The sequence below is a fragment of the Drosophila arizonae genome, chromosome X (assembly GCF_054131065.1).
Source record: "Drosophila arizonae isolate 15081-1271.41 chromosome X, UAZ_ARI_1.0, whole genome shotgun sequence".
NCBI classification, from domain to species: Eukaryota; Metazoa; Arthropoda; class Insecta; order Diptera; family Drosophilidae; genus Drosophila; species Drosophila arizonae.
In genome coordinates, this window is record NC_142927.1 from 29,315,123 (window position 1) to 29,338,781 (window position 23,659).

At 40.8% G+C, this 23,659-nt stretch overlaps 4 protein-coding genes across 6 annotated transcripts; 1 reads left to right on the plus strand and 3 right to left on the minus strand.

Annotated features, from left to right (window-relative positions):
* Positions 1-1,526: 1,526 nt before the first annotated feature.
* LOC108620131 (fibrinogen-like protein A) lies at positions 1,527-4,501 on the minus strand. Its single transcript, XM_018017017.2, has 5 exons — positions 4,216-4,501; positions 4,105-4,151; positions 3,937-4,050; positions 1,841-2,392; positions 1,527-1,781 (listed from the first exon to the last, which is right to left on the minus strand). Exons 1-5 carry the CDS (start codon positions 4,327-4,329, stop codon positions 1,640-1,642), a joined length of 969 nt encoding a protein of 322 aa, XP_017872506.1. The 5' UTR covers positions 4,330-4,501; the 3' UTR covers positions 1,527-1,639.
* An 87-nt stretch (positions 4,502-4,588) lies between these two features.
* Positions 4,589-6,773, plus strand: LOC108620130 (microfibril-associated glycoprotein 4). Its single transcript, XM_089473524.1, has 4 exons — positions 4,589-4,755; positions 5,682-5,872; positions 5,937-6,473; positions 6,532-6,773. Exons 1-4 carry the CDS (start codon positions 4,654-4,656, stop codon positions 6,674-6,676), a joined length of 975 nt encoding a protein of 324 aa, XP_089329650.1. The 5' UTR covers positions 4,589-4,653; the 3' UTR covers positions 6,677-6,773.
* A 220-nt stretch (positions 6,774-6,993) lies between these two features.
* LOC149268098 (uncharacterized) lies at positions 6,994-8,103 on the minus strand. The gene is made up of 3 exons (XM_089473410.1): positions 8,095-8,103; positions 7,854-8,006; positions 6,994-7,146 (listed from the first exon to the last, which is right to left on the minus strand). Exons 1-3 carry the CDS (start codon positions 8,101-8,103, stop codon positions 6,994-6,996), a joined length of 315 nt encoding a protein of 104 aa, XP_089329536.1.
* A 158-nt stretch (positions 8,104-8,261) lies between these two features.
* Positions 8,262-22,323, minus strand: LOC108620132 (uncharacterized). 3 transcript variants are annotated; one of them, XM_089473522.1, is made up of 4 exons: positions 22,009-22,323; positions 11,257-11,443; positions 9,133-9,228; positions 8,262-9,059 (listed from the first exon to the last, which is right to left on the minus strand). In XM_089473522.1, exons 2-4 carry the CDS (start codon positions 11,398-11,400, stop codon positions 8,682-8,684), a joined length of 618 nt encoding a protein of 205 aa, XP_089329648.1. In that variant the 5' UTR covers positions 11,401-11,443; positions 22,009-22,323; the 3' UTR covers positions 8,262-8,681. The 3 variants fall into 3 exon arrangements, with proteins under 3 accessions (XP_089329648.1, XP_089329649.1, XP_017872507.2); XM_089473523.1 differs by lacking the exon at positions 22,009-22,323 and adding an exon at positions 11,705-11,878 and having other exon boundaries at positions 9,133-9,225; XM_018017018.2 differs by lacking the exon at positions 22,009-22,323 and adding an exon at positions 11,705-11,875.
* Positions 22,324-23,659: the final 1,336 nt, after the last annotated feature.

Genomic DNA, 23,659 nt, shown 5'->3' on the forward strand with positions numbered 1-23,659 from the left:
TATGCACACATACATACACATGCATCCACACGCACGCATAAGCCTGCGCTCTGCTAACTTCGCAGTAAGCAGCGACTGCGCTTGGGCTGCGCTGCAGTGTGGGCAATATTATGAGAATTTATTTGTCGAATAATTTCTTTTGTAGACATACGATCTTAATGAAACTTTTAGAGTGTAATCATATGGTATATATGTATTTACATTCCAAAGCACAAGTCTCTAGTACTTGAAATGCGTTTTTTACAAATTGGGGGAGAAGGGGGCGTGGTATCCAAAATCTGTAAGTTACAAAATCTTTGTATCGATTAACTTTATATACAACGCAAATTTGAAGACTCCAGGTCTAAAAATGTTCAAATTAGGCTAAAAAAACAAAATCAATTTTTCGATTATTCTCGATAAAAAAGTTATCGGACGAATTATCGAAAAAATAAAGCAAACTCGTACTGCGTATGGTACTCACGAGTATGCATGCCAAATTTCAGCTCTCTAGCTCTTATAACTTCTGAGATCGACGCACTCATACGGACGGACGGACGGACGGACAGACGGACAGGGCTATATCGACTCAGCTCGTCGCGCTGATCAAGAATATATATACTTTGTGGGGTCTGCCACGCCTCCTTCTGCCCGTTACATACTTTTTCACAAAACCATTATACCCTGATTTCCCATTTTCAATGGGTTCAGGGTATAAAAACTCTAGAGGCCCAAAGGCTTTGCTTTTCACAAATAGCTTTTCTTTACTTAGCTATTATTTTTCTACGCTTCACTCTCAAAATACTTGAGTCGACCGGATGAAGAGAGTGTCATAGTTAATTACCATTTGGGGTATACATTCCATATTTATTTTCAATGTAACTCCAATACTATCTAGCATAGGCCACAAGTTAATAGATAAATGGAATAGTAAATTCAAAAGGGCTAAATTTATTTCTCATGATTCCCAGAGACGAGCTCACATCTTCCGGCATTTTCTATTGCTGTAATGCATTTAAGTATGCCAATCAATTGAATATTATTTAAAGTGAAAATCTAATATAATTGCAATGATTAAAACCCGTTTCTGAACGCACTCAGCTGTTGCATGATGTCATGATCGAGTTTAGCGTTCGGTAGAAATGTAAACACTATCCGCAAATATGCACTACGATTGTTTTGCACTACGTAGAAACTTTATACAATTGTATACAATTCTGTTTAAAACTGCAAGTCGGAAAAAAAAAACAATATGATATTTTACATATTTTCATTTCATTTCATTTCATATAAGTAACAAGCCGGATTTCAGGGATCCATGCCTGCAGAAAATAACTGTAGAAATGAAATGTATTAAAAATATTTTAGATACTCGCCCAAACAACCTGTTACACATTAAATCAGCTTATGTTGAGATTAAGTTGCCCAAGAGATAGTCGATCCTTGATCTATAAATATGTTAGCACTCCAAGATCGTTCCCTCATTTCATTATAATTAGTAAAAGCCTCTTGCAACTACTAAACTTACACCCAAAGTCAAAGTGGACTAGACTCAATATAAAATATTTAATTAACATATATATAATCTATTTTGCAATCTAATTCTGCATACATTTTTGGAGTATTTAGAGCTTCTTTAGTCAGCTATGCAAGGCTGAAGCTACGACTGCTTGTAGGGTCTGATTAGTATGCGAACATATCGCAAAGAGCCCTTGGGTCCGGGCTGAATGTGATTCCACAGAATGCCCTTATAGTAGTCAATCTGTTGCCCATACCTCTTCTGGAACGTGCCAAAGAGATTACTAAAATAAAGCATACATGGGTCAAAAAGGAACATGAGTAAAGCTTATGACTAAGCTACCTCTTAATACAGTCGCGTCCATACCACCAGGCGCCCATATGAATGCTAGCACAATTCTGGCCGTTGTCGTCGTTGTCCTGGTCGTAGGTGGTGAATTTCTTGCCGGAGTGGTGCTGCAGCGCGTTGCCAGCATTGCCCTTGTAGGAGCCCAGTACATAGAGGAAATACTTCTCGTCTTCGCTGCCAATGCTGAACTGGTCATAGTTCGCGAAGTACTCACCCATCTCGTTTTTCATTATGATGAGCAGCTCGTGGGTATCGCTGATGGTCAGCCGGTAGAGTTTGTCCAAGCCAATGAAAAACTCGGAGTTCAACGAGCCGAAGCCCGTTTTATATGTGCGCCAATCTCTATAGAAGTCCTCGCTGCCATCGAAGCGGTGGGCGACCACCAGCCAGCCACCGTCATGCTTTTCCTGATCACAAATAACGTAGAACGGCTCCATATCCGGCGAGATTCGGATCCGCACAGGGCCATGCTTCTGGCCAATACAATTGCGAGGGGTGTCGTCCACTTTGCATGCCACACTTGGTGCCACAGGCTGAAATTGCTGCCTAACGCAAGATTGTGACTATTCGCATCTGTACTATTAGAGCTACTACTAAAACAAAGAGCTCATTGAAAATGGGAAATCAAGGTATATTCGTTTTGATAAATGGATGTAAGAGGCAAAAGATGTGACAGACCCCATAAGATATATATGTATATTCCTTATCAAGGCACCCAATCGATTTAGCCCTGTCCGTTTGTCTATCTGCCCGTCTGTGCGTATGTGCTGTTATGTTTGAACGCGTCGATCTCGGGAAGAGCGAAAATCAGTTATAAAATGATATCTTCAACATCTTTAAAGCTATACACTTCCAATGTTAAACAAAGATTTGTGTTTATTTTATAAAATTTCAATTTTTTTAAATTTACAATAAAATTTGGAAAAAGAAAGTTAAAAATATCATACTACATAAGGAGGGAATGATCGGCCTAGATCCTTGGTCCGATTAAGAATATATATGCATTATCAGACACCATAAACGCTAACTCAAAACCTTCACCTCTTTATATCTTTTACATATATTTTGTAGAAGCCCATTTTTAATGTACTTTATGAAATGATTGCAAGATTAAAGAGATCTGGGTAGAAATCAGCTAAATAGATGTGTATACCATCAGTTACAAATCATGCTTAAAACAAGTAAGAGGACTCTAGTCGAGACTGCTCGACTAGGAGATACCCTGAACCCTCTAATCTGATATTCACTCTGCACTTCTTTTCGGCACACATACATACACATGCACGTATTAGAACGCGCTCTGCTCACTGCGCAGTAAGCAGCGACTGCGCTTGGGCTGCGCTGCAGTGTGGGCAACATTATAAAAATTTATTTGTTGAATAATTTAATTTCTAGACGTACAATGAAATTAAACTTTCAGAGCGTAATCATATGGGGAAAATGTATGTGCATTCTAAAGCACAAGAGTCTAGTACTTGAAATACGCTTTTTACAAAGGTGATGGTGAGGGGGTGGATATAGGGGTGGGGGGTAAATTACAACAAAAACCGAAACTATATAAAATACATATAATTCTACATATAAAATTTGCAAGCTCTAGCTCTAAAGGTGTAGGAGATATAATTAAATAACTAACATTCGATAAGGTTTTTGATCGATAATAAAATATCGGGAGTATTTATCGATATTTAAAGAAAAACTTGATATGCGCGTGATATACACGGACCTAGGAAAACAAAATTTCAAGTCTCTAGTTCTTATATCTTCTGAAATCGACGCGTTCATACGTACGGACGGACGGACACACAGACGGACAGGGCCAAATCGACTTTGCTCGTCGCCCTGATCAAGAATATATATACTTTGTGGCGTCTGCCACGCCTCCTTCTGCCTGTTACATACTTTTACCAAAACCATTTTACCCTGATTTCCCATTTAATAATATCATTTAGGGCTTTGAAGATCTCGGCGTTCATATGGACGGGTGGACAGGCAGACATGGCTCGACCAATATACACATATTAAAGCCTGATTCCCGAATTGTCTGCTATAAAATTCGAAACTGTTATAGAACTAGTTGATTAACTTACATCCGTGACTCTATAGGTTGCACTGGCGCTTGGCTCTTGTACTCATCGATGAGCTGCTGTACTTCAGTGAGATCCGCGTGCAGAGATTGCAGCTCAGCGCTCATATAGTGAACTCTAAATGAAAGCAACTGTGACATAGGCACCGCCTCAGGCTTAAGCATGACTTACCGCGCCATCAGGGCATCGAGCACGACCGCCGGACAGCCGAGCGTGTGCTGCAAAACATAGAACTCAGGAGCATAAGTTCTTCCAAACGGAATCGAGTTGAAGTTAACGTACATTGCGAAAGGGCTGCGTCGAGTCTACCATGATATTTGTTACGAAGTTTCCGGGCAGCGTCGTCGAGGGGGTGCTCAGGCAAGTTAATGCGGTGACCAGGGCTTCCAGAGTCATGCTGCCAGCTGCTGGAAAGCTGCGCTCTCCGCACGGACTCGGACTATTGAATTTGAAGTGCACGCCAGTAGCTCTGACAGCAAACTGCAACGTAATCGACCTTCAGCGAGTGCGCGATTCGCAGACTAGTTACGATCCGCATAAGCTCACACTCGGCTGGCTAACTGATAAACTAGTTACGCCACCGACTGCATATAATAGAATACTCGTTTGCAATACGCCCGTGTGCACCTGCATATAAAGCTGCTGACTGGAAATGTATCCGACGACCTCTGCGGCGAGAACCTCCAGCTTAGTATACTTGCGCATCTGAGCCGGAGCACAATGTCGCAGATGCTACAGCTGGATGCGCTGGTCACAATGCTGGCATGCCTAACAACAACCCAAACCAATGTGACCGATCAGGCGTTGCCTCCAGACGATCCGGTGAGTCAGTATATATATATGGCAAAGTAGAAGTAATTCAAATGTGCGAATGGGAAATCAGAAATGAGACATGATGGTTTGCTTGAAATGTGCTTAAACGCGGCATCAAATATATGTATATACTCCCGATTAGGCCGATGCGTTGAGTCGATATTTCCCTTTTCGTCTGCCCGTCCGTATATTCCAACGAATCGATTTGAGAGCCTAGAGGCTTGAATTTTTGTTATTCCCTGTATATCACGCACAGATTGGGCTTGTTTCAAAAGCCTTATCAAAATTCGGCGGTGCAATTATATCTTTCACATCTTTAGAGTTCAAGTTTAAGAGTTTTGAATATAGATATAGTATTATCTCACACAATTTTGATTTGAATTATATTTTTACCGGCTCCACCCCTTCCCTACAGATTTGCAAAATGCGTATTTTATATAGATTTACAATGCACATACGAATATATGTCTTTCGACGGACTCTTATTAAACAACAGTTTCTTACTTGTTTTATTTTATTTTTTATTATTATTTTTTTTTTTTTTTTTACAGTCAAATGTAGGAGATATAATTCAATTATTGATTTTCGGTAAGGGTTTCAATCGATAAAAACGAAATGGGAGAAGCTATCAATTTTTTAAAATAAACTCGATATGCGCGAGGTATATACGGACTTAAGAACAAAATTTCAAGTTTCTAGCTCTTATATCGTCTTAGATCGACGCTTTCAAGCATACGGAGGGATGCTGGCACAGACAGATGGACAGAGCTCTGATTCCTTATGGTTTTTTTTTTTTTTTTGCCTGTTATTTACCCATTGATGAGGGGTTCAGGGTATAAAATTGCAGGTTGGACAGGGCTCAGGGGGTCTTCTAGTCGGGCACCCCGACAAAGACACTACTTCTAATCGTACAGCGTATTGCATATCCCTTACAGACATCAAGCAACTGTCCTCTGGCAACGATTAGCAATCTGAACACAAAAATCCATTCACTGTCCGAGGATTTAGCCAGAGCCTGGGAGAAAATGGGCATCCTGCAAGAGCAGCTGGTGGATCTGCGACGCTGGGGTAGCCCTAACACTGCTGCCTCTGCAGCACCGCTGGACAAGACCTTTAGCACACGCATGTAAGCTAGTTCGCTTCAGTGACACGTCTAGTTTCATTAGAAAACATCTCACACTTAATTCTAGTCTTGATGTGCAGCCACAGATGCAGGTGGATACGCCCCAGAACTGCCTGAAGCAGAAGCACGGCGTAGTTCGCATTCGATTGCAGGCCAATATAGAACCGTTCTTTGTGTACTGCGATCAGAAGACTCGGGGTGGCGGCTGGACAGTGGTGGCCAATCGTTTCGATGGCACCGAGAACTTTAAGCGCAATTGGGGCGACTACAAGATCGGCTTCGGGTCTATCGCTACCGAATTTTTCATTGGCCTCGAGAAGCTGCATCAAATCACCAGCAGGGAAGACAATGAGCTGCTCGTCATACTCGAGAACCGCAAGCAGGAGCAGCGCTATGCACTGTACGATCATTTCAGCATTGGCAGCGAGTCGGAGCAGTATAGCCTGAAAGTGCTAGGCAATTATCAGGGAGACGCCTCCGATGCGCTGCGCAAGCACTTGGGCAAGAAGTTCAGCACCCAGGATAGGGACAATGATGAGAGCGACGCCAACTGTGCAGCTGAGCAGTCGGCTGCCTTCTGGTACAGCAACGTCTGCACTCTGAGGTAGGTTCAGTTCAATCGAATGAGCTTAGGACTCCAATGTCTTCAATGTTTTCCACAGCAACCCGTTCGGCGTCTATCAGCCCCAGCTCAATCGGGATGTAGATGGCTATCAAGGCATATTGTGGCACGGCTTCCTGGATGGTCCCAAGGGCTCGCTGAAAAAATTACGCATCCTTGTGCGTCCACGCTCCAGCGGCGGCTGAAAGATATTCAACATTGCCATATCTTCACCATACAGCATATACGTATATATATAAATGTATACAGCAACATATATAAATAAACACAACCAATCCTTTATTTTTGGCAGTACACAAATCCCAAAAAAGAATATTATCATAAATATATGTATGTATATAATATATAAAAATTAAAAAAAAAAAAAAAGATAATATATATAGTATAAATTCTCTAGTATTTAAATTTTAAACTTTAGCCAAACAAATGGATAACAAGATAAGCGTGACTGGGCTCTAGTAGCTGGCTGCCGCGGAGCTGAAGCACATCATTAATGGAGCGACTACACCTCATTTTCCTTAAATGCCTCCTCAGTAGTCGTTGTCGTGCGCATGGTTGTCGTGGTGGTGGGATCCTCGTATCCTTTTACTACCAAGGCATCGCCAAATACGGGCTTGAAGAACAGAACGAACCGTGAGTAACGACGTGCCGAGTTCTTGAAGAGAAATAATTTAGAGTAAATAAAAATGAGAAATATACTTATTTTTTGAATAATTTCTTTTGTAGACATACAATCTTAATGAAACTTTCAGAGCGTAATCATATAGTTAAAATGTGTGTACATTCAAAAGCAATGGTCTCTAGTACTTAAAAATCTGTAAATTACAAAATCTTCGTATTGATCAACTGTATATACACAGTAAATCTAAAGTCTCCAGGTCTAAATGTGTTTAAATTAGGCTGAAAAAACAAAATCAATTTTTCGATTATTCTCGATAAAAAAGTTATCGGACGAGTTATCGAAAAAATATGATAAATTTGTACTGCGTATGGTACACACGAGTATGCATGTCTAATTTCATCTCTCTAGTTCTTATAACTTCTGAGATCGACGCACTCATACGGACGGACAGACGGACAGGGCTATATCGACTCAGCTCGTCATGCTGATCAAGAATATACATACTTTATGGGTCTGCGATGACTCCTTCTGCCCGTTACATTCTTTTTCACAAAACCATTATACCCTGATTTCGCATTTTCAATGGGTTCAGGGAGAAAAACATTTTGAAAGCGCTCTAGTCGATACTGGACTACCGGATCCCCTAAAACCCTCGAAGAGCCGATATTGTTACAATTGGTCTCTGCTTTGTCAAGAGTTTTCTAATCTGCTGCGTAAATTTAAAAAAAACATATACTTACCATTATTAGGCGGGAAATGGCTTGAGATACTTGGGTGACCGTGCGGAAAGATTTGGTGAACAAGTCGTCGGGCAGCTCGAATGAGACGTTGTTGCGATCCAGTTCCGCCGCGTCGCTTAGATCTTTGCCACCGGCGCGGGCTCGTCGTTTGGTCTGGTCGAGCCGAAGCAGCGAAACGAGATCGAAAAGAGAAGAAGAAGAAGAAAGAGAGAGGATTGTGAGTAGGCCAACTTATCAAGGCATGCGACATATTCAACATAATGAAGACAAGGCCAAGGCTAGCGCTGTGTCGATCCCAGGGTTGCATTGAAAAAATCGAGTTTTTGTTTCGGTTGCGGTTGATTTTTTTCTGTTTCATTTTTTTCGTCTTTTTTAATGTCTTGCTGATACATATGTAAAAATCAAGTGTTTAATTTATCGTTTTATTTAGTCGAACGTTACATTAATATATATATATATGCGCCAATATTTACAAACATGAGTACAATGCGTAGCATAAAATAAACTTAGATATTGCCCTGACGACAAACAATCGGAAGCGTTAACAAAATTTCAAACTTATCTCTAAACTACGACAAGAGAAAAAAAAATCGTACAGAATTGATATGCCAATGAAAGAGTGCGAGCATCAGAGGAAGACTTAGGACAGATCACTCCTCCAGAGTGTGTGGGTGTGTTTGTGTGTAGGGGTGTGACGTGTAGCTGTGTGTGTGTGTGATTTACATAAATTAGAAAACCTCAATTCAGAACGGACAAACGAACGATCCAGATCAGGTTATCCAATTAGCCTGCCAACAAGCTAGCCAGGTAGCCAGTGAGAGAGTTGCTCTAATAGCCCGCCTCATCGGAGTCGGGGGCCGGTGTTGTGACGCCAGCTATGCCATTGGCACCGCCCGACGACCCCTGCAGAATGGGTCCCGAAAAGCTCAAGAACTTGGACACGACGTTGCCGAGGCCGGCGTTCGGATTGCCATTGCCCGACGAGGAACCGCTGAACGCAGTTATGGTCGTCAACACGCCGGTCGTCAGATCGTTGGCAATGTTGCCGATGGAGCGAATCTTTGGCGACACCACTGCCGTGATCAGAGTCTGGAAGTCCTTGATTGGCACCGGCGACTTAATGTCCCACTGCTTATTCTTCTCGATATTCGAGCGATCCAGCTGCTCAATCACCCGGGTCTTTGTATCTAGAAAGTTATCGATCTTCTGCAATGGCATGTGATTGGGAGCAAACATTAATGGATCAATGAATGGCAACGCATCAAATGGCACTACTTACACCAAACACAAATCCGAGCACGGCATTTTTCGCCTCAAATGTCGCATCGGGCAGTTTTCTTTTGTTGCGCTCGAGCTCGCCGCCGCCTAACACCTCCTAGAATAGAATTACATAAGAGAGAGAGAACAGACACTAAAGAGTTTGGCTTGATGGCAATCGATTCTTCCCCTTGCCAACGTAAAGCTAGCAGCAGCTGAGAACGCACCCTACCCTCCCAAGGCGGGGCCAATGGGAGTTCAGTTCATATATACTTTGGAGTGCTATATATCGCATTACCCCCAAGCTTGATGCGCTTATAGCCAACGCAGCTGCACAAACCAATATAGCCTCGCATACATGTGCGAGCGGGTATGTCAATGACTCAAATTGTGAATCACAAATCTGGTTAGACTTGAACTAATTACGCGCCTGCAAGAAAACCAATTGAAACACATGCATACACGTGAGTACACACACAGAGAGAGACACGCTTAAACCACTTACGTCTATTCTTAGACCTCACTCTATTGGTATTGGCATCGGCTGGGCTTTGACATCGAGGCAACATTTCGGCATTCAATATAATTATGCTTGTCCATGCTTAAAATTCACAGCGTCATTGGCAACAAAACGCGAAACACTCAATATGTATGCACTTCTCGCATGGGCCCAGCTCCAAATGGACTCATTTCTAAACAAGACGCATGCGCCCGAACCGCCCAAAGTCAAGCTATTGTTGCTGTTGTTGTAGTCGCCGTTGTTGTTGCTCAATTAGTTTATAGTGCATTTGAATGTAGAAGCGAACAGGTAATTGAGCCGTCGAGTTGATGATGTTGGCTTCGTGAATTGCTAAAACAATAGATAGCCGTGGGCCCTCATAAGGAGCAAACAGCTGAGACTCGATGTCAGAAATAATGAATGCACATTTACTTACGCCTAAACATCAATTGAGATTGCAGCTTAAAAGATCAATTGATGAATGAACTGTTTTTCAATATCTCTAGCGATCCCATACGAGATCAACTCATATATAGGTACATACATATGCACGTTTTATACATCCATCTCTAAGGTTTCACCATTATATTGAAGATTTCGTTGTTATGAATAATGGATTTACAAATTAGCTGGCACTAAGCGAATATTCGCATTATGCTGTAAATTACTTAAACTCAATTAACAGCGCTGTAGCTGGGTGTAGTCGACTACGAAATACCCAGCCATTAGGGCTGTATTATGAATTTGACTCGTTGATCGATTTCTTCAATGCCTACGCCCAGAAATGAAACATCGAAGCCAGATATTTATAATATCTGTAAATATCGCAGTACAATTCTCTACTTCTACTGAAGGTATAAGAGTCTCTCTCAGATGCTGTACAGAACGAACTTATTCCAAACGAAATCGAAATTGAATTGTGATTCTTAGAGCTTAGAGAAAGATAGTTTACAGACCATTTTGAGTTCTATGATGAGTTCTATATACTTCTAGTCTGTATACAGCTTGCGTGGTAGTTTCTAGTCGGGCACTGCCTAGTGTAAGGGTCTTCTTGAAGATCATGTTATTCATGTTGGCGTAGGTCGTGCCGTAATACATATATCTATATATATTTATACATACAGGTATCGCATTTACGCAAGCTTTCGTTTTGGTTCAAGGTCACACTGTTGAAACTCGAAATGGACTGATAATTGGATTATGCAGTTGTCTGCGACTGTGCGTAGATCAGATTTAAAACGGATCGGAACGGATCGGGGATCGGGGATGTGGACAGCTATGGCGGAAAGACAGTGCAAGCTGCGACGTCAGTCGACCACAAAATTAGCAAGTGCTCAGCTGCAGCTTACACAACAACAACAGCAGCAACAACAGCAGCAACAGCCGCAGCAGCAGCAACAGTAATAGCAACAAAATAACAAAGCAAAAGGCGCAACAAAGGGGCTTTGCAAGTGACTTTTACGCCTCAGTAGCAACTGCAACAGCAACGGCAACTGCAACGGCAACTGCAACTGCAACAGATGGTGGGGCAAAGGAGCCAACAGCAACAAGTTTTGCCCCTCTCGTGACACAGTCGCCGCTCATGGCGCTGTTTGCTTCCTTGTTTACTGTTTGCTGGAGGCGTTTGGTCTGTGGTGTTTACTTTACCTCTGCATTGATGGGGTTCAGATCGGCGGGCTCGCTGCCGTCCTGCAGCTCGAGCAGAGCCTCGGCGGGCGCCGATGTCGTCAGCTGTGTTATGGCCAGCAGCAGCAGCAGCAGCGCCATCATGCAACCCGTGGTAAACTGCATTTTCCTTGAGCGTTGGTCTAGTTATCCTCTTGCGCTTTCAGATCTAACAAACAGAAACAAATGAAACGAAAAAAGCGGAAAAAACAAATGTTAAATAACGCTCAGAGATATTCGTGTTTATTTGCAGGCGTAACACAGGGCGCATGCGCAATGTCGATGATGTTAGCGACCTTCGGCCGTGGGGGGCCCTCGAAAATGCTTTACACCTCTTACATACATATTATGTGCACACACACACGCACACACACACACACACACACACACTCACACACCCCTGCAGACTCTACACGCTATGGGCACGCACCAACTGAATTGTAGTAACTGAACTCTCCGCTAGCCACAATTGGTATGCAAACTGAAAAGCAAGCGAGGCGACGAGGCGACGAGGCGACGAAACAGCGACTACACACAGGCAAAACTTTTGGGAGCAGCTGCCGCAGATATGCGATACTAGCACGTTCACTAACTTTAAGCAAATGACTGCAGACGAAAGTTACTTCAATGATTTAGCAGTGGCCAAAAATCGGTTACACAGCCAAAGCGCAGTCGTCGAAGTCGTCGTCGAAGTCGAAGCTTTTGCAGTCGACGTCGGCGTCCGCATAGACCTCATTTGGCCAACAGCCAAAAAATACAAACAACTCAAATACATTCGCTTCTCGACGTCTGTCTCCCTCTCTCTACGTCTCTCTTTACCTCTCTCTCTCCCTCTCTCTCTCCCTCTCTCTCTCCCTCTCTCTCTCTCTCTCTCTGTTCGATCATACACACAAGTGCACCTGCGCGCGTGTATTGCGTGTGCAGTACGTATGTTATGTGTGAGTGTGAATGTGGATGTGGAAGACTGAGAAAACCGAATTGAATTTTATTGCGCGCGCGCGCGTTCGCATAGGCGTCAATGGCTCGGCAAACGGGGAATATCAGTATTCAAGGCGGCGTCGGCGGCGACGACGCAAGCGTCAACGTCAACGGCAACGGCAACGGCAACGTCAGCGCCGATGTTGGCGCCGCCGTTGACGCTGGCAGCCGCACTGAAGCTGCGAACACGTTTTGAGCGAAAACTTTAACAAAACAGCTCAATAAAGTGCAAAAGTTGTAATGAACAGGCTGCAGCTGCTGCTGCCGCTGCTGCAACAGCAACAACAACAGCAGCAACAACTTGAAAGGCTCAAAAACCTCTTTAATTTGCTGCAGTTGTAATTGTTCGCTTGCTAGTTTTTTTTTTTTTTTTTTTTTTTTTGCATTTTATATTTTTGCAATGCTCTTTTAATTTGAACTTTTGGATTTTAATTAAAATACAAACTACTCGCATATATACGTACATAATTACATAAATAAATACATACATATGTACGTATGCGCAATCAGTGTTTTGTTTTTTCACTCCATTCTTTGGCCAAGCGTAGACGATGGCTCCATAGATCGGACTGCACTTCACCTGGCTTTATGCAGAAGCAAGCCGAAGAGCGGAAAGGAAAATGCTCACATGATCCGAAGAATCGTACGTTTAATTTGCATAACTTTATATACCCATAAAAATGGCCATAAAAATTTTTTTGAATAATAGGTGAACCCCGACCCCATTAAAATATATATGTATGCTTACGGCCAGACCACAAGCCAAGTCAATTAAGTCGTGGCTGCCTCGCGCTCTCCTTAAAGTAGATTGTATATGAAATATGGATAAACTTATTTATTATTTGATTACTTATCGCTCACATTAAGTCGAATATTTTCAAGACATGCATTCCTCAAAATACCTTCCATCTGATGTATGGCTACGTTTGAAAATACTCATTTGTTTTCTGAAGGAGTTAATTTACACATTTTCTATTTACAATTCATTTATTTATTATTAATTATTTATGTAGTTTTTTGTCATAATATGTATTTATTTTTCTTTTTTATTTTTATTTTATTATAAAATATATGTGAATATCGATTTTCGTTCTATTTTAATAAATAATAATGTATATTATTTAACTTGTGGCTTTTCTTTTTGTTCACATGTTTTATTTTATTTATATTTCAGCTATTATCATTTTTATATTATAAGAAAAAGTTTTGGTTTCTGCGAACAAACTTTAATGAGCAATCTTCTCGTATCCCTTCGTCTCTCACGATCAACGAGTGAGTGCTCACTGCATTTGTGTTGCAGATGGCCTTAATTTGATTTCGATATGTTCAGCAGTGTCAGCAGGCTTTCGCTTGAGTGGACTGCAAATATGCTTTAGTGGTTTTCTATTAGTGACTCCATTCTCAAGAAAGAAAAAACAAATAAATCAATTACAGAAACTGGAACTGACTGAAATTGAAGATACGCAAGTTTTAAATATGGCTATGCAATTTGAACGGATCTTGAATCGAGGCTTAAATTGAAATTGCAAAATGAATTTGGCGTACCTCAATATGCAAAATGTTTGCATTTCATACCTTAAGTTTACTTATAAATAAAAAATTAAAGCCTGAATTCGAACTGACAGTCGAAGAAACCAACATGCTCTTTCTTTTGATTTCGTAAGCGAAGCCAAAGACGACAGACGACAGACGGCAGATGGCAGACAAAAGATAAAGCAAAAAGCATGCGAACTGTTGGTAAAAATCCCCAACAAGTGTCATCGTTTGTAGGTCGCAAGGTCGAACCAGTTGAGAGAGCAGCCAGCTAGCTGTATTCACAATTCAATGTCGATGTCGATGTCGATGTCGATTCCGATGTCGATTCCGATGTCAATTCCTATGTCGATGTCACAGTCAAAGAATCTCTGCTATGTGCTACAGATCGAGCTGTCAGTCAAGACGTATTACATATATAAATATACTTTACTTTGTAAATGTAAGACCTAGCAGATAAGACGAGCTTAGATTGCCTACAGCCGCCAAGCCACCAAACTAGTCGATTGTATTGACATTCACACCTTGCCAACTGGCCGAAAACGTGTTTAGATCGATTTAGGCATCAGTCAACACAATATTCAACATATATCCAAATCGATTTAAGCCACAGCTCATATCAGAACATCTATGACCATTATATGGCAATCCTTCAAGAATACAACCGACTAAATGGCTGGACAAGTGATTTCTAGTCAGTCTTTGAGAGTAAGTCTCATAAGCAAACGACCAAAATGTCCTACAAGCACTTCGATTATATTCCATGCCTTTAACTAATTCTAAGCAAATGATCAAGAATCAATTTAATATAGAGCCTGAGCAAATCTCAAAGTATCTACGCCTAGATCAATATTGATAGTGTATTTTTGTCTTTTCGTAATCAGCCATTTCTATTTATTTATTTATCTATTTATCTAGTGAGATTTGCGATAGAAATAAAAAAGGTTTTACGGTCTTTAGTCCTTTCGAATGTGTCAATGGGTTAATGGGCGCTGTATGCAAATTGAAAATGGCTGCCAGTCAGGCAGCTCAATTATGAGGAATGGCCATAACCAGCTGCTACGCAAGTCAGTTGGCCATCCGCGGTAATGTTGTTTGGTAATTCGAGCTTGCAACTGGGTGTTGTTGCCGTTGTTGTTGCCTGTTGCCTTTGGTGTTGACGACTTGCAAATGGGCTCGTACACGAGCTGCACGACGCTTGTAATACATTTGAGCTGTGTTTTATTTGGTATACATTTGATGTAGTCGACTTAGCGCATCTGCACACTTGTCATAGCGACTCGTTTTGGGGTATTTGACATGGTCAAGACCCCGACGGCGCTCGCAGTTTTAACGGCTGCAACGGCGCGACGTTGTTTTTTAATGCTCACATCGACATTTCACCGGCTGACACATTAACAATAAAAAATAAAAAACAACAAAAACTGGCATAATTGCGATGCGGCTGATAAGCGCGTCCTTGCTCACTTGGCCCGGCTTTAATAGATGCGTTATGCGTGCGCCAAAAGTTCATTGCGCAAATGCTGAACGCTCGATGGGTCACTTGTATAATAAATTCACAAGTCTCTCTGTGTGTGTGCGTGTGTGAGTGTGTGTCTGTATGACGAATGCATATGCATGTTGCCAGCCATCTGCCATAGAGGTTTTAGGGACCCAGTTATGGCGCATTTAATGTGTAGTAGCTGCAACTCCAACTTGTTCTCCATTCGCTCGTCAACAACCATAATTTGGCATTGCCCAATGCGCAAGTCTCTGCTCGTTGTCTGCTGCCGGCTGTTGACGTCGCGTCGCTCAAAACGATTGTCATTATACATTATTCAGTTGTTTATTAATGTCACATGCTCTCGAGTTCTTTAATGCATTGCGTTATACAAAATACTCTGCTGCGGACCGATCAGGGCTGCTGCAGCGCAGTGCAGCGCATAGATCATGATAATCTAAAACAGGTCCATTGCCTAACACAAAGTGAGAGTCTCGGCAACAGCCATAGACTATTGCAGAACTAAGTGCACAGATTAATATTCAAGGAAAGGCTTAAAGCTTTTGCAACTGAAGCTAAAGCTGAAGCTGAGGAACTATCAACTTTTGTAAAGAATGACGTAAGCTTGCAATTGTCAATCCCATATGTTAAGCATTATCCCAACTATTTATCATCTGCATTTCCTGATCCTGATTTGTTTGATTGGCTTCAAACACCTCAGAAGTTGTCTTTACTTTAGTTTTAGAATCAATTTATATATTTGTATATACCAGTAAAATTTGTTCCTTCTTGGTCCTTGCGATAGAACTAACACAATTAAGTCGTTTCCTTTGTTTTCAGCCTCTCCCATCAAATCGACTCCAGCTAACATTTTAAAGTCGTTTCACCTCCATGTCCTGTATATGGTCAAGGGTATCTGATAGTCTGTGTATGCAGTCGCTGGCTCTTTTCACATGAACAATGTGTGCAAATTATAATAGTTAAATCCAAGTCGAGGTCTCTCAGCTGAAGCACTCTTACGGGCTACGTGATGTTGTTGCTGCACTTCTAGCCATTTTCTAGCCATCGAGCTGCCGCTTAGTGCAGGCCAACTTGATCTACGTACGGCAGAAGCCAATGCCAAGTTCTGTTCTGGCCCCTCGACGTAATCTTATCAAGAATATAGAAACTCTCGAAGCGAATCAAAGTTCAAGCTGATGAGTACAGTGTGTACGAATAAGACGAACGGCTCTCCAACTCAGGTTTCCCATGCTACAGTTGGCAGCCAAAGTAATTGCAACATTCTACTTAACTCAAATGGGCGTGGCAGCCACTTGCAAAAAAAAAAAAATGGTTTTTTTTTATGTTTTTGTAGATTATAATGTTTCGTATTTTAGAAGAATGCAAAGGTTAATTCTTAGTGCACATACGTGGCTGGAGCTGAATTCTCGATGCCGACTAATCGTGTCTCGTGCATTGAGCGCGTTTGTGGCTCAGCAATTACAAATGGTCAGTAAGTCAGCTTATAAAATGTGTATTTATATGTACATAAGTTATTTGCTACTGCGCGAGTCCGAGCGCTGTAGTTAAGCGGGCGTGCCAGCCTTGTTTGGATAATTATTAATTTAATATAAATAACTCTTTGAAGGTTGTCTCGAGCGAGCCGAGCTGCGATGAAATTCACTTGAGATAATTACTGAATCAAACAAAGTATTTCCATGCATTTGCATTCAAAACTGATCAAATCAGGGATGAATGCTGTGCTCAAGCACTAGTCATAAGTCAAGCATTAGTCATAAGTCGAGATTGCTATTCCATATCCATAGGGACAAAGATAGAGACTCTGAACACTCAACATGTCAAATAGGTAAACCATGCACTTAAATCTTAGTCCCGTTCTAATCACATAGTCTTTATATGAAAATTAATATTGCATTTTATTGTAATTTATTTTTGATTACTTTAAAAATTTGTATACTCTTTAGCCGATCAAGTCCTCTGGTATATAATATACAACCAATAATTGTTGAAATATCAAATTTATATGACATGAAATCAAATCAATTTTTAAAAATGTTAAAAATGTAATAAATAATCCATAATATAAAAAAATAAAAATAAAATAAAAAAAAAAATCTCCTATAGAATTCAGCAAATATTTGTAAGGTTGTAGATTATTATTCGGTATTACTGACAATATCAATTACTGAATGTTTGATTTCGATTGTTTATCTATAGGAAAAGTTATCCAGCAAATACATACATAGTTTGCGAAGTTAGCAGAGCGCATGATTACGCTTGTATGCGTATATGTGTGTACGTGTGTGCTGTTACATGTGTTTATTCCAGTGTACGCAGAAAAGGTGTGGAAAATTATTGAAATATCACCTCTTCGAAGGGCTTAGAGGATCTTCTAGTCCAGCAAACTCGTCTAGAACTTTCTTAATTGTTTTATAGCTATTTAAGTTAGAAATTAAAATTATATACATATTATATTTCTAGTATTCGTACATTTTATTCTACTATTCGGATATTGATATTCTTATAGTTTGAAAGCTCGATGAATAAGACAAAATGACAGTAGTTTACAAAAAAAGTTTCAGAAAACAGTTAAACTAAATTATGCCTAACTGCTCAGCCGATTTCATGGCCATCAAAGAATTTCATTAACATACAAGGCTAACAAATAACTGTAACACAACCAAGAGGCGGTTAAAGAACTGTCACAATCATGGAATTTGATCAGACTTACGTGTGCGCATTACGCACAATATCCTTGTTTGCATATTAAGGCCGTCGACCGGTTTGGCCATTGTGAATGAGCTCAGCCCATTTAAAGTGTCGCTGAGGCACTTAATGCGCCCAAGGTCGCTGCCGACTGTTCGCCCTGAAGGCAATCTTAATTACAACCGAAGTTTCAGCGCGTACGCAACCAGAAGAGCCTGTCATTGAGCAACTGTGACAAGCTGAAGACAACTGGCACGTTGTCACTGCGGTGCGGCGGACACTCCCAACTGACTGGCGGCTGACACCCGGATCAGATCTGATATGAGGAAGGCCGCCTGTTCCCACTGAGTCTCAGCCCAGCCCTATCAGCACTAGGCCAAAAATAGAATTTACCAGACAGCACCTCATGCAGTCGTTAATTGCATTCAAACAGCTTCAGCATCAGCAGCAGCGACAAGTGCTGGCATCAGAATCTGCAGCTGCAATTACTTCTACTCGTGTCCTTGAAACTTGGCACAAACAATTCCCGGACTTTGCTGCAGTTATTCAGTGTCGGCCTTGCATCTCTCTGTGTCTGTGGCTTTAGCCTCAGACCTTGACACCAGCTCGTCATTATCTGCACGCCACAGTTTAATTGAGCCGTAAATCCTTTTTCAGGTGAAGCTGCAACGAAATGACTTTCAGACATCACATTTAGCTAAGATCTTCTGTTCGCTTTTTGGCTGGATTGTTCTAGATATTTGCGGACTTTGGAAAAATGTACTGAACAGTCAATAAGAGGCGTGGTCCGCATCAACCCAAAGAATGACCAAGCCTCTAAAGCTTGCGACTTTAAACATTGAATACATGTGTTTTCCTGTGCACATTGCGCAGCTATAAATTTTTTTATAGACAAGGCATTCCATTCATTTATTATCGATAATAATAACTTTGAAGAGATTTCAAATTCAAATATGAAACATATTTTTTGATTTGAAAGCAGACAAGAGCAGTCTTACCTTGAATATATATTTATATTTGACAATACAGTAGAATCCCGCTATAACGATTCCGCTTATAGCGTCTGTTCAGCTATAGCGACGAAAATTCTGGTCCCCAGACAAACTTTTATGAACAAACTTATACGTTTATAGCGCCTTCCGGGTGTAATGACGGTCCCTTGAGCGTCGTCATAGGCGGAGTCTACTGTATATCAATTAATGCCCAAAATATCATACTCAGATTAACCATTTTCAATCCGTTCATAATTGACTAATTGTGATGATGCTTTTGGTAATCTAATAAACTATAACTGCAGTAGGTATACAAGAAAAAAAATCTCGACATTTAAATACTTATACATATATATCCACTTATACATATCACATCATATAAAGAGCTTCAACTGCAAAAGGCCTAAAAACTAAAAGCATAGCTTTCATCCAGTAGCCAGAATATTATGAAATTGGCTCATCTTAGAATCACAATCCATCAATATCAATGTGCCTGGGCTGGGATAACAAATGCCCGTTTAAATTGTCTAGATTATAGTTCGCTATGCCGAGTGTTTAATAAATGACGCACAATCATTATGTAAAGTTAAACTTGATAAATTTACATAATGCGAAAACAAAACCAGAGAAGGAAAGAAACGAAATGAAACAAACAGAAGAGAAATGAAGAGATGAGAAAACCCATAAAAAGCAAATATAATAAACAACAGACGAATGCGTTGATGTAAAAACAAAGGCTGAAGCGCATTGTTTTATTGCCAATTTGATAAGTCTTTCAGTTGCCCAAACTTTGATTTGCCCAACCAATTTGGGGGCACTGAAAAACAAAACTCTGTGCGAGAAATGAGAGTATTCATTACGAAAATAAAGCCATCAAATGTGTTAAAACGGTCAATAAACTTATTGACCGACTTATGCTTATAATGCACACAGAGTCACACACACGCACACATACACACGCGCACGGGCAAGCTGAGATACCTGTATAGCAACGCCCCCTCGCTAGTTTGCCTTCAACGCGGGCAGATTGTGCTCCACTTTCATGGCATTTACTTTCGCTTTTATATACCGCACACACACACACACACACACACACACATACGTGTGTGTGTATGTGTGAATACTAATCGCCGCAATACGAGGCTTTGTTCAAACTATGTCGATGCTTCTGCTGCTCTGCTGCTCTGCTGCAGCTGCTGCTCTGCGGTTTATCTTGATTTAAGCCATCGCAATCGAGCCCAGTCAACCCGATGAACGGTCCAAACGCACAGTTTCTCAACGACCTTGAGACTGTTACCGGTTTCTTTTGGTATGTGTGTGAGTATAATTATGTATGCCCACATATGTGTGTGTGACTGTGACTATCTCTGGCAGCATCGTCTGATTTCACGCTCATCTTCGCCTCTCTAATATGGCATGGGTTGCCTCTAGTTGAGATCATTTGGAATGGTTTTAGGTTTAAATTGAATTATTTACCTATAGCATTGCAGCGAGCGATCTTTGGCCGGCTTTGCGCGGGTTTCACCATCGCTGCGCCTTCCAATTCCGCCCGCCCTACCTTGAGACTTGAGGCAAGCCCATAGTCAGCACAGCAAAGACTTCTAGAGTTTCGACTGTAGTACTCGAAGCTCGTATGAACATGTATCGAGCCATGCTACATCTGATACATACGAATCGTACTACCTATACATAGCCGATGTTGCCTCGGGTAATTAACCTTTCGGTCTACCGTTGCTATAGGGTAAGCTCAGTTGCAGTGACCATCTCTGGCACACGTATGTAAATGAAAGTCGGGCTGTGCTTTGTTTGCTTTAGCTGTTGGCTGGGTCCAGCTGGATATTGATTTGGGCTGTTTCAACAGATGTATGATTTATTAATAAGGCTATGCTAATCGGAGCTGTCAGACGCATGCACACGGCCGCTCTCTAATACACACGCTTGTTTCCTATATATTGTTTTTATTATAGCTCTTAGCCATGGCTAAGTGAGTGTGCATGTGTGTGTGTATTAAAATTAATTTTAACATTCGCGGCGTGTTGCAATGCGATGAAAGCGTCATTTGTTTTGCAAGCTGCTGGCTTTTGCTACTGTTATTGCGCTTGCCACCAATGCAAACTTAGCTGGGGCTGGCCCATTGCCGAAGCGCTGCTCGTTAGCAAGTTCGTTGCCTAAGTCATTTGATTTGTCACATATATACGCACTGGGCGAATTCGAAATTCAGATGATTTTTATACGCACTGCGCGCAAAGTGAAATAAAAAGTGGAATCATCAAATAGACATATACGAGCAAAAATTTAAATTGGTATATATAGCTCAGCTGCCGCTGCATTGAGCGGACGTTCAAGATGACCTAAGCTTGGTTGTTCAACCAATCATTAGTATTTACATTTGCCAAACTGTTCAACTCTTGACTTTCCGTCGCATTAGACCCCACTTGGTGTATTAATTAATCAATAGCATTCACTTGACATGCTTTCTTGCATTTAAAAGTCGTCGTGCAGTCCTTGGTTCAAAAACCCTGTTTTAAATGAATCGTAATTCGTTGACTAAAGGAGCTGAATGATCCAATGAATCGCTCTAGCAGCTATCTTGCTCAATTCGGTCTTGAGTTTCATTATTTCCCTTTCTTTCTCTCTCTGTCTCTCTCTCTCCCTCTCTGTCTCTTTTCACTTCACTTTTTTAGTTCTCTCCCTTTCTCTCTATCGCTCTCTCACTCTTTCTCCCGTTCTATCTCACCATGTCATCAGCTTCTACTACCCATCTCAATTTTTCATTCTTCCAGCCATAGTCAAAATTTCATATTACTTGACATTAATTTAAACATATTAAAAATAAGTTTTAAAACACAAAAAAATTAATAATGCAAATCATTAACAATGTGTACATAAATATATTAAATAAGACACAAATGTAAATATATTTCATAGCAAATACTCTTGCTACTTGTTTACCTGTACGGTACAGGTATAGGTATAAGTATAGGTATAGGCATAGGTATAGGTATAGGTATAGGTATACCTATACACTTATATATTAATACTCACCGTATATATTTTGAGTTTCGCTGGCTGTTAAAATTTTGTGTAGCAACGTGAACTCTCACCGGCACTTAGCACTTAACAGCGATACATCAACAACGATTTAATATATATATTATGATATAATTTTGAGGTGGGATTTACGCAAAATCTTGCACTCAAGTTTTCTTTTGCACATTAAGAATTTTAGTGAACACCCAAAAATAAAAACACATATATGACACTTGAAAAAAAAAAAAAAAGAAATATAAACAAATAGTTTAAGCAGCGCCAAGCCGTCCGGAATGTCACTTGGTCTTGTGAAAGATTCACGCGTTACTGAGGCCGCGCAACTGACAGACGAGCTCGAAAAGAAATATGTATAAAGCACAGCGCAGTAATAAGTAAAAAGCATGCTTATAAAGTGCCCCGCACCGCCCTGCCCCACCCAAATGACATTGTTACATGCAACGAAAAGAAAGTGACAAAGTATGCGCTTCACTGGCAAAGGCAGCTGAAGTTGAGAGCGAAAGAAAGGCAGAAAGAGAGCAACAAAGCGAGAGAGAGTGAGAGAGAGAGAAAGAAAGAGAGAGATAGAGAGCGAGAGGGAGGGCGGTAGCAGTGCAAAGCAATTGCGAATAACATTGGAGATTGAAACGGAAGCAACGACGAAAATCAAGTGAAGCCAATCGAACTACCAGCACGAGCTGCCATTACCATTTACTCAGTGAAGGGCTGCAGAGCATGCATACTGGACTGAAGCACACCGCGCGTCACACAAATAGGGCACTAAAAGCAAATATGGAATTAAACATTGGGCTTATTAGCCCTTGTTGCAATATGTTAATACACAATAACAAATAAATATTTGTATATACACAAACTCCGTAAATATATAAAGTATATACACAAACATACTTCGTCAACTACTGTAGGAAATTATTTTCGGTGGATGGCACACGATCTACATTAAATATTCCAATATAATATATGTGGTTATGTATGTGATTATACTGACAGTTAAGACTAGGACAATCAGGACTAGGACAGCCAAGAGGAAAGGAATCGAAAACCGCATTATTCAATTTCCATCCTATCAACCATACCATATACATGTATGGAGTTACTTATGTGATCATCTATATGTATATGTATATAGTGAGTCAACTCATCACCCTGATCAAGTGCATATGGAGTACATAAATTTCTACAAGCCACTTTATACCTAGAATTCCATTTTGATGGGTTCATAGAACTGTATAAAACATTACTGTCAATATGTACACATGTCAGTCTTGGGTGAATTTAGTCACTCCATTATAGCTTTACACTTTTTCAATAGCGTTCTCTATGGGATTCCCAATGTGCTCTAAGCTGTCCATTAGGAAATTAAAAAGAAACGAATTCACATACATAGTTGGATAACCAATATATACCAATAAAATGAGATCTCACTGTACGGTTGTTTGACCTTCTCTCTCTCAATTTATCTTTCATTCTCTCTCTCACCCTGACACTTTCTCTCGCCCTCTTGATCCTCCATTCTATGGAGGTTCTCAGCCTTACACGAGGAGACAACCATAAAAAAAGAAGAGATCTGACCAATTTTACAATATCACATCATAGCAATACGACATATTTTGTACTCGTGCTTTACATCGTATTCATCGTAGTATTA

Excerpts from the sequence above, each read along its gene's own strand:
- LOC108620131 (XM_018017017.2), bottom strand. The coding sequence starts at position 4,329 with ATGACTCTGGAAGCCCTGGTCACCGCATTAACTTGCCTGAGCACCCCC. Across the intron at positions 4,152-4,215 it reads CGACGCAGCCCTTTCGCAAT|CACACGCTCGGCTGTCCGGC; the intron begins GTACGTTAACTT and ends TATGTTTTGCAG. Across the intron at positions 2,393-3,936 it reads CAACCTATAGAGTCACGGAT|GCAGCAATTTCAGCCTGTGG; the intron begins GTAAGTTAATCA and ends ATCTTGCGTTAG.
- LOC108620130 (XM_089473524.1), top strand. The coding sequence starts at position 4,654 with ATGTCGCAGATGCTACAGCTGGATGCGCTGGTCACAATGCTGGCATGC. Across the intron at positions 5,873-5,936 it reads AAGACCTTTAGCACACGCAT|TCTTGATGTGCAGCCACAGA; the intron begins GTAAGCTAGTTC and ends ACTTAATTCTAG. Across the intron at positions 6,474-6,531 it reads AGCAACGTCTGCACTCTGAG|CAACCCGTTCGGCGTCTATC; the intron begins GTAGGTTCAGTT and ends TGTTTTCCACAG.
- LOC149268098 (XM_089473410.1), bottom strand. Across the intron at positions 7,147-7,853 it reads CCATTTCCCGCCTAATAATG|AACTCGGCACGTCGTTACTC; the intron begins GTAAGTATATGT and ends TTTCTCTTCAAG.
- LOC108620132 (XM_089473522.1), bottom strand. The coding sequence starts at position 11,400 with ATGCAGTTTACCACGGGTTGCATGATGGCGCTGCTGCTGCTGCTGCTG. Across the intron at positions 9,229-11,256 it reads TGAACCCCATCAATGCAGAG|GAGGTGTTAGGCGGCGGCGA; the intron begins GTAAAGTAAACA and ends ATTCTATTCTAG. Across the intron at positions 9,060-9,132 it reads TGCTCGGATTTGTGTTTGGT|AAGATCGATAACTTTCTAGA; the intron begins GTAAGTAGTGCC and ends ATGCCATTGCAG.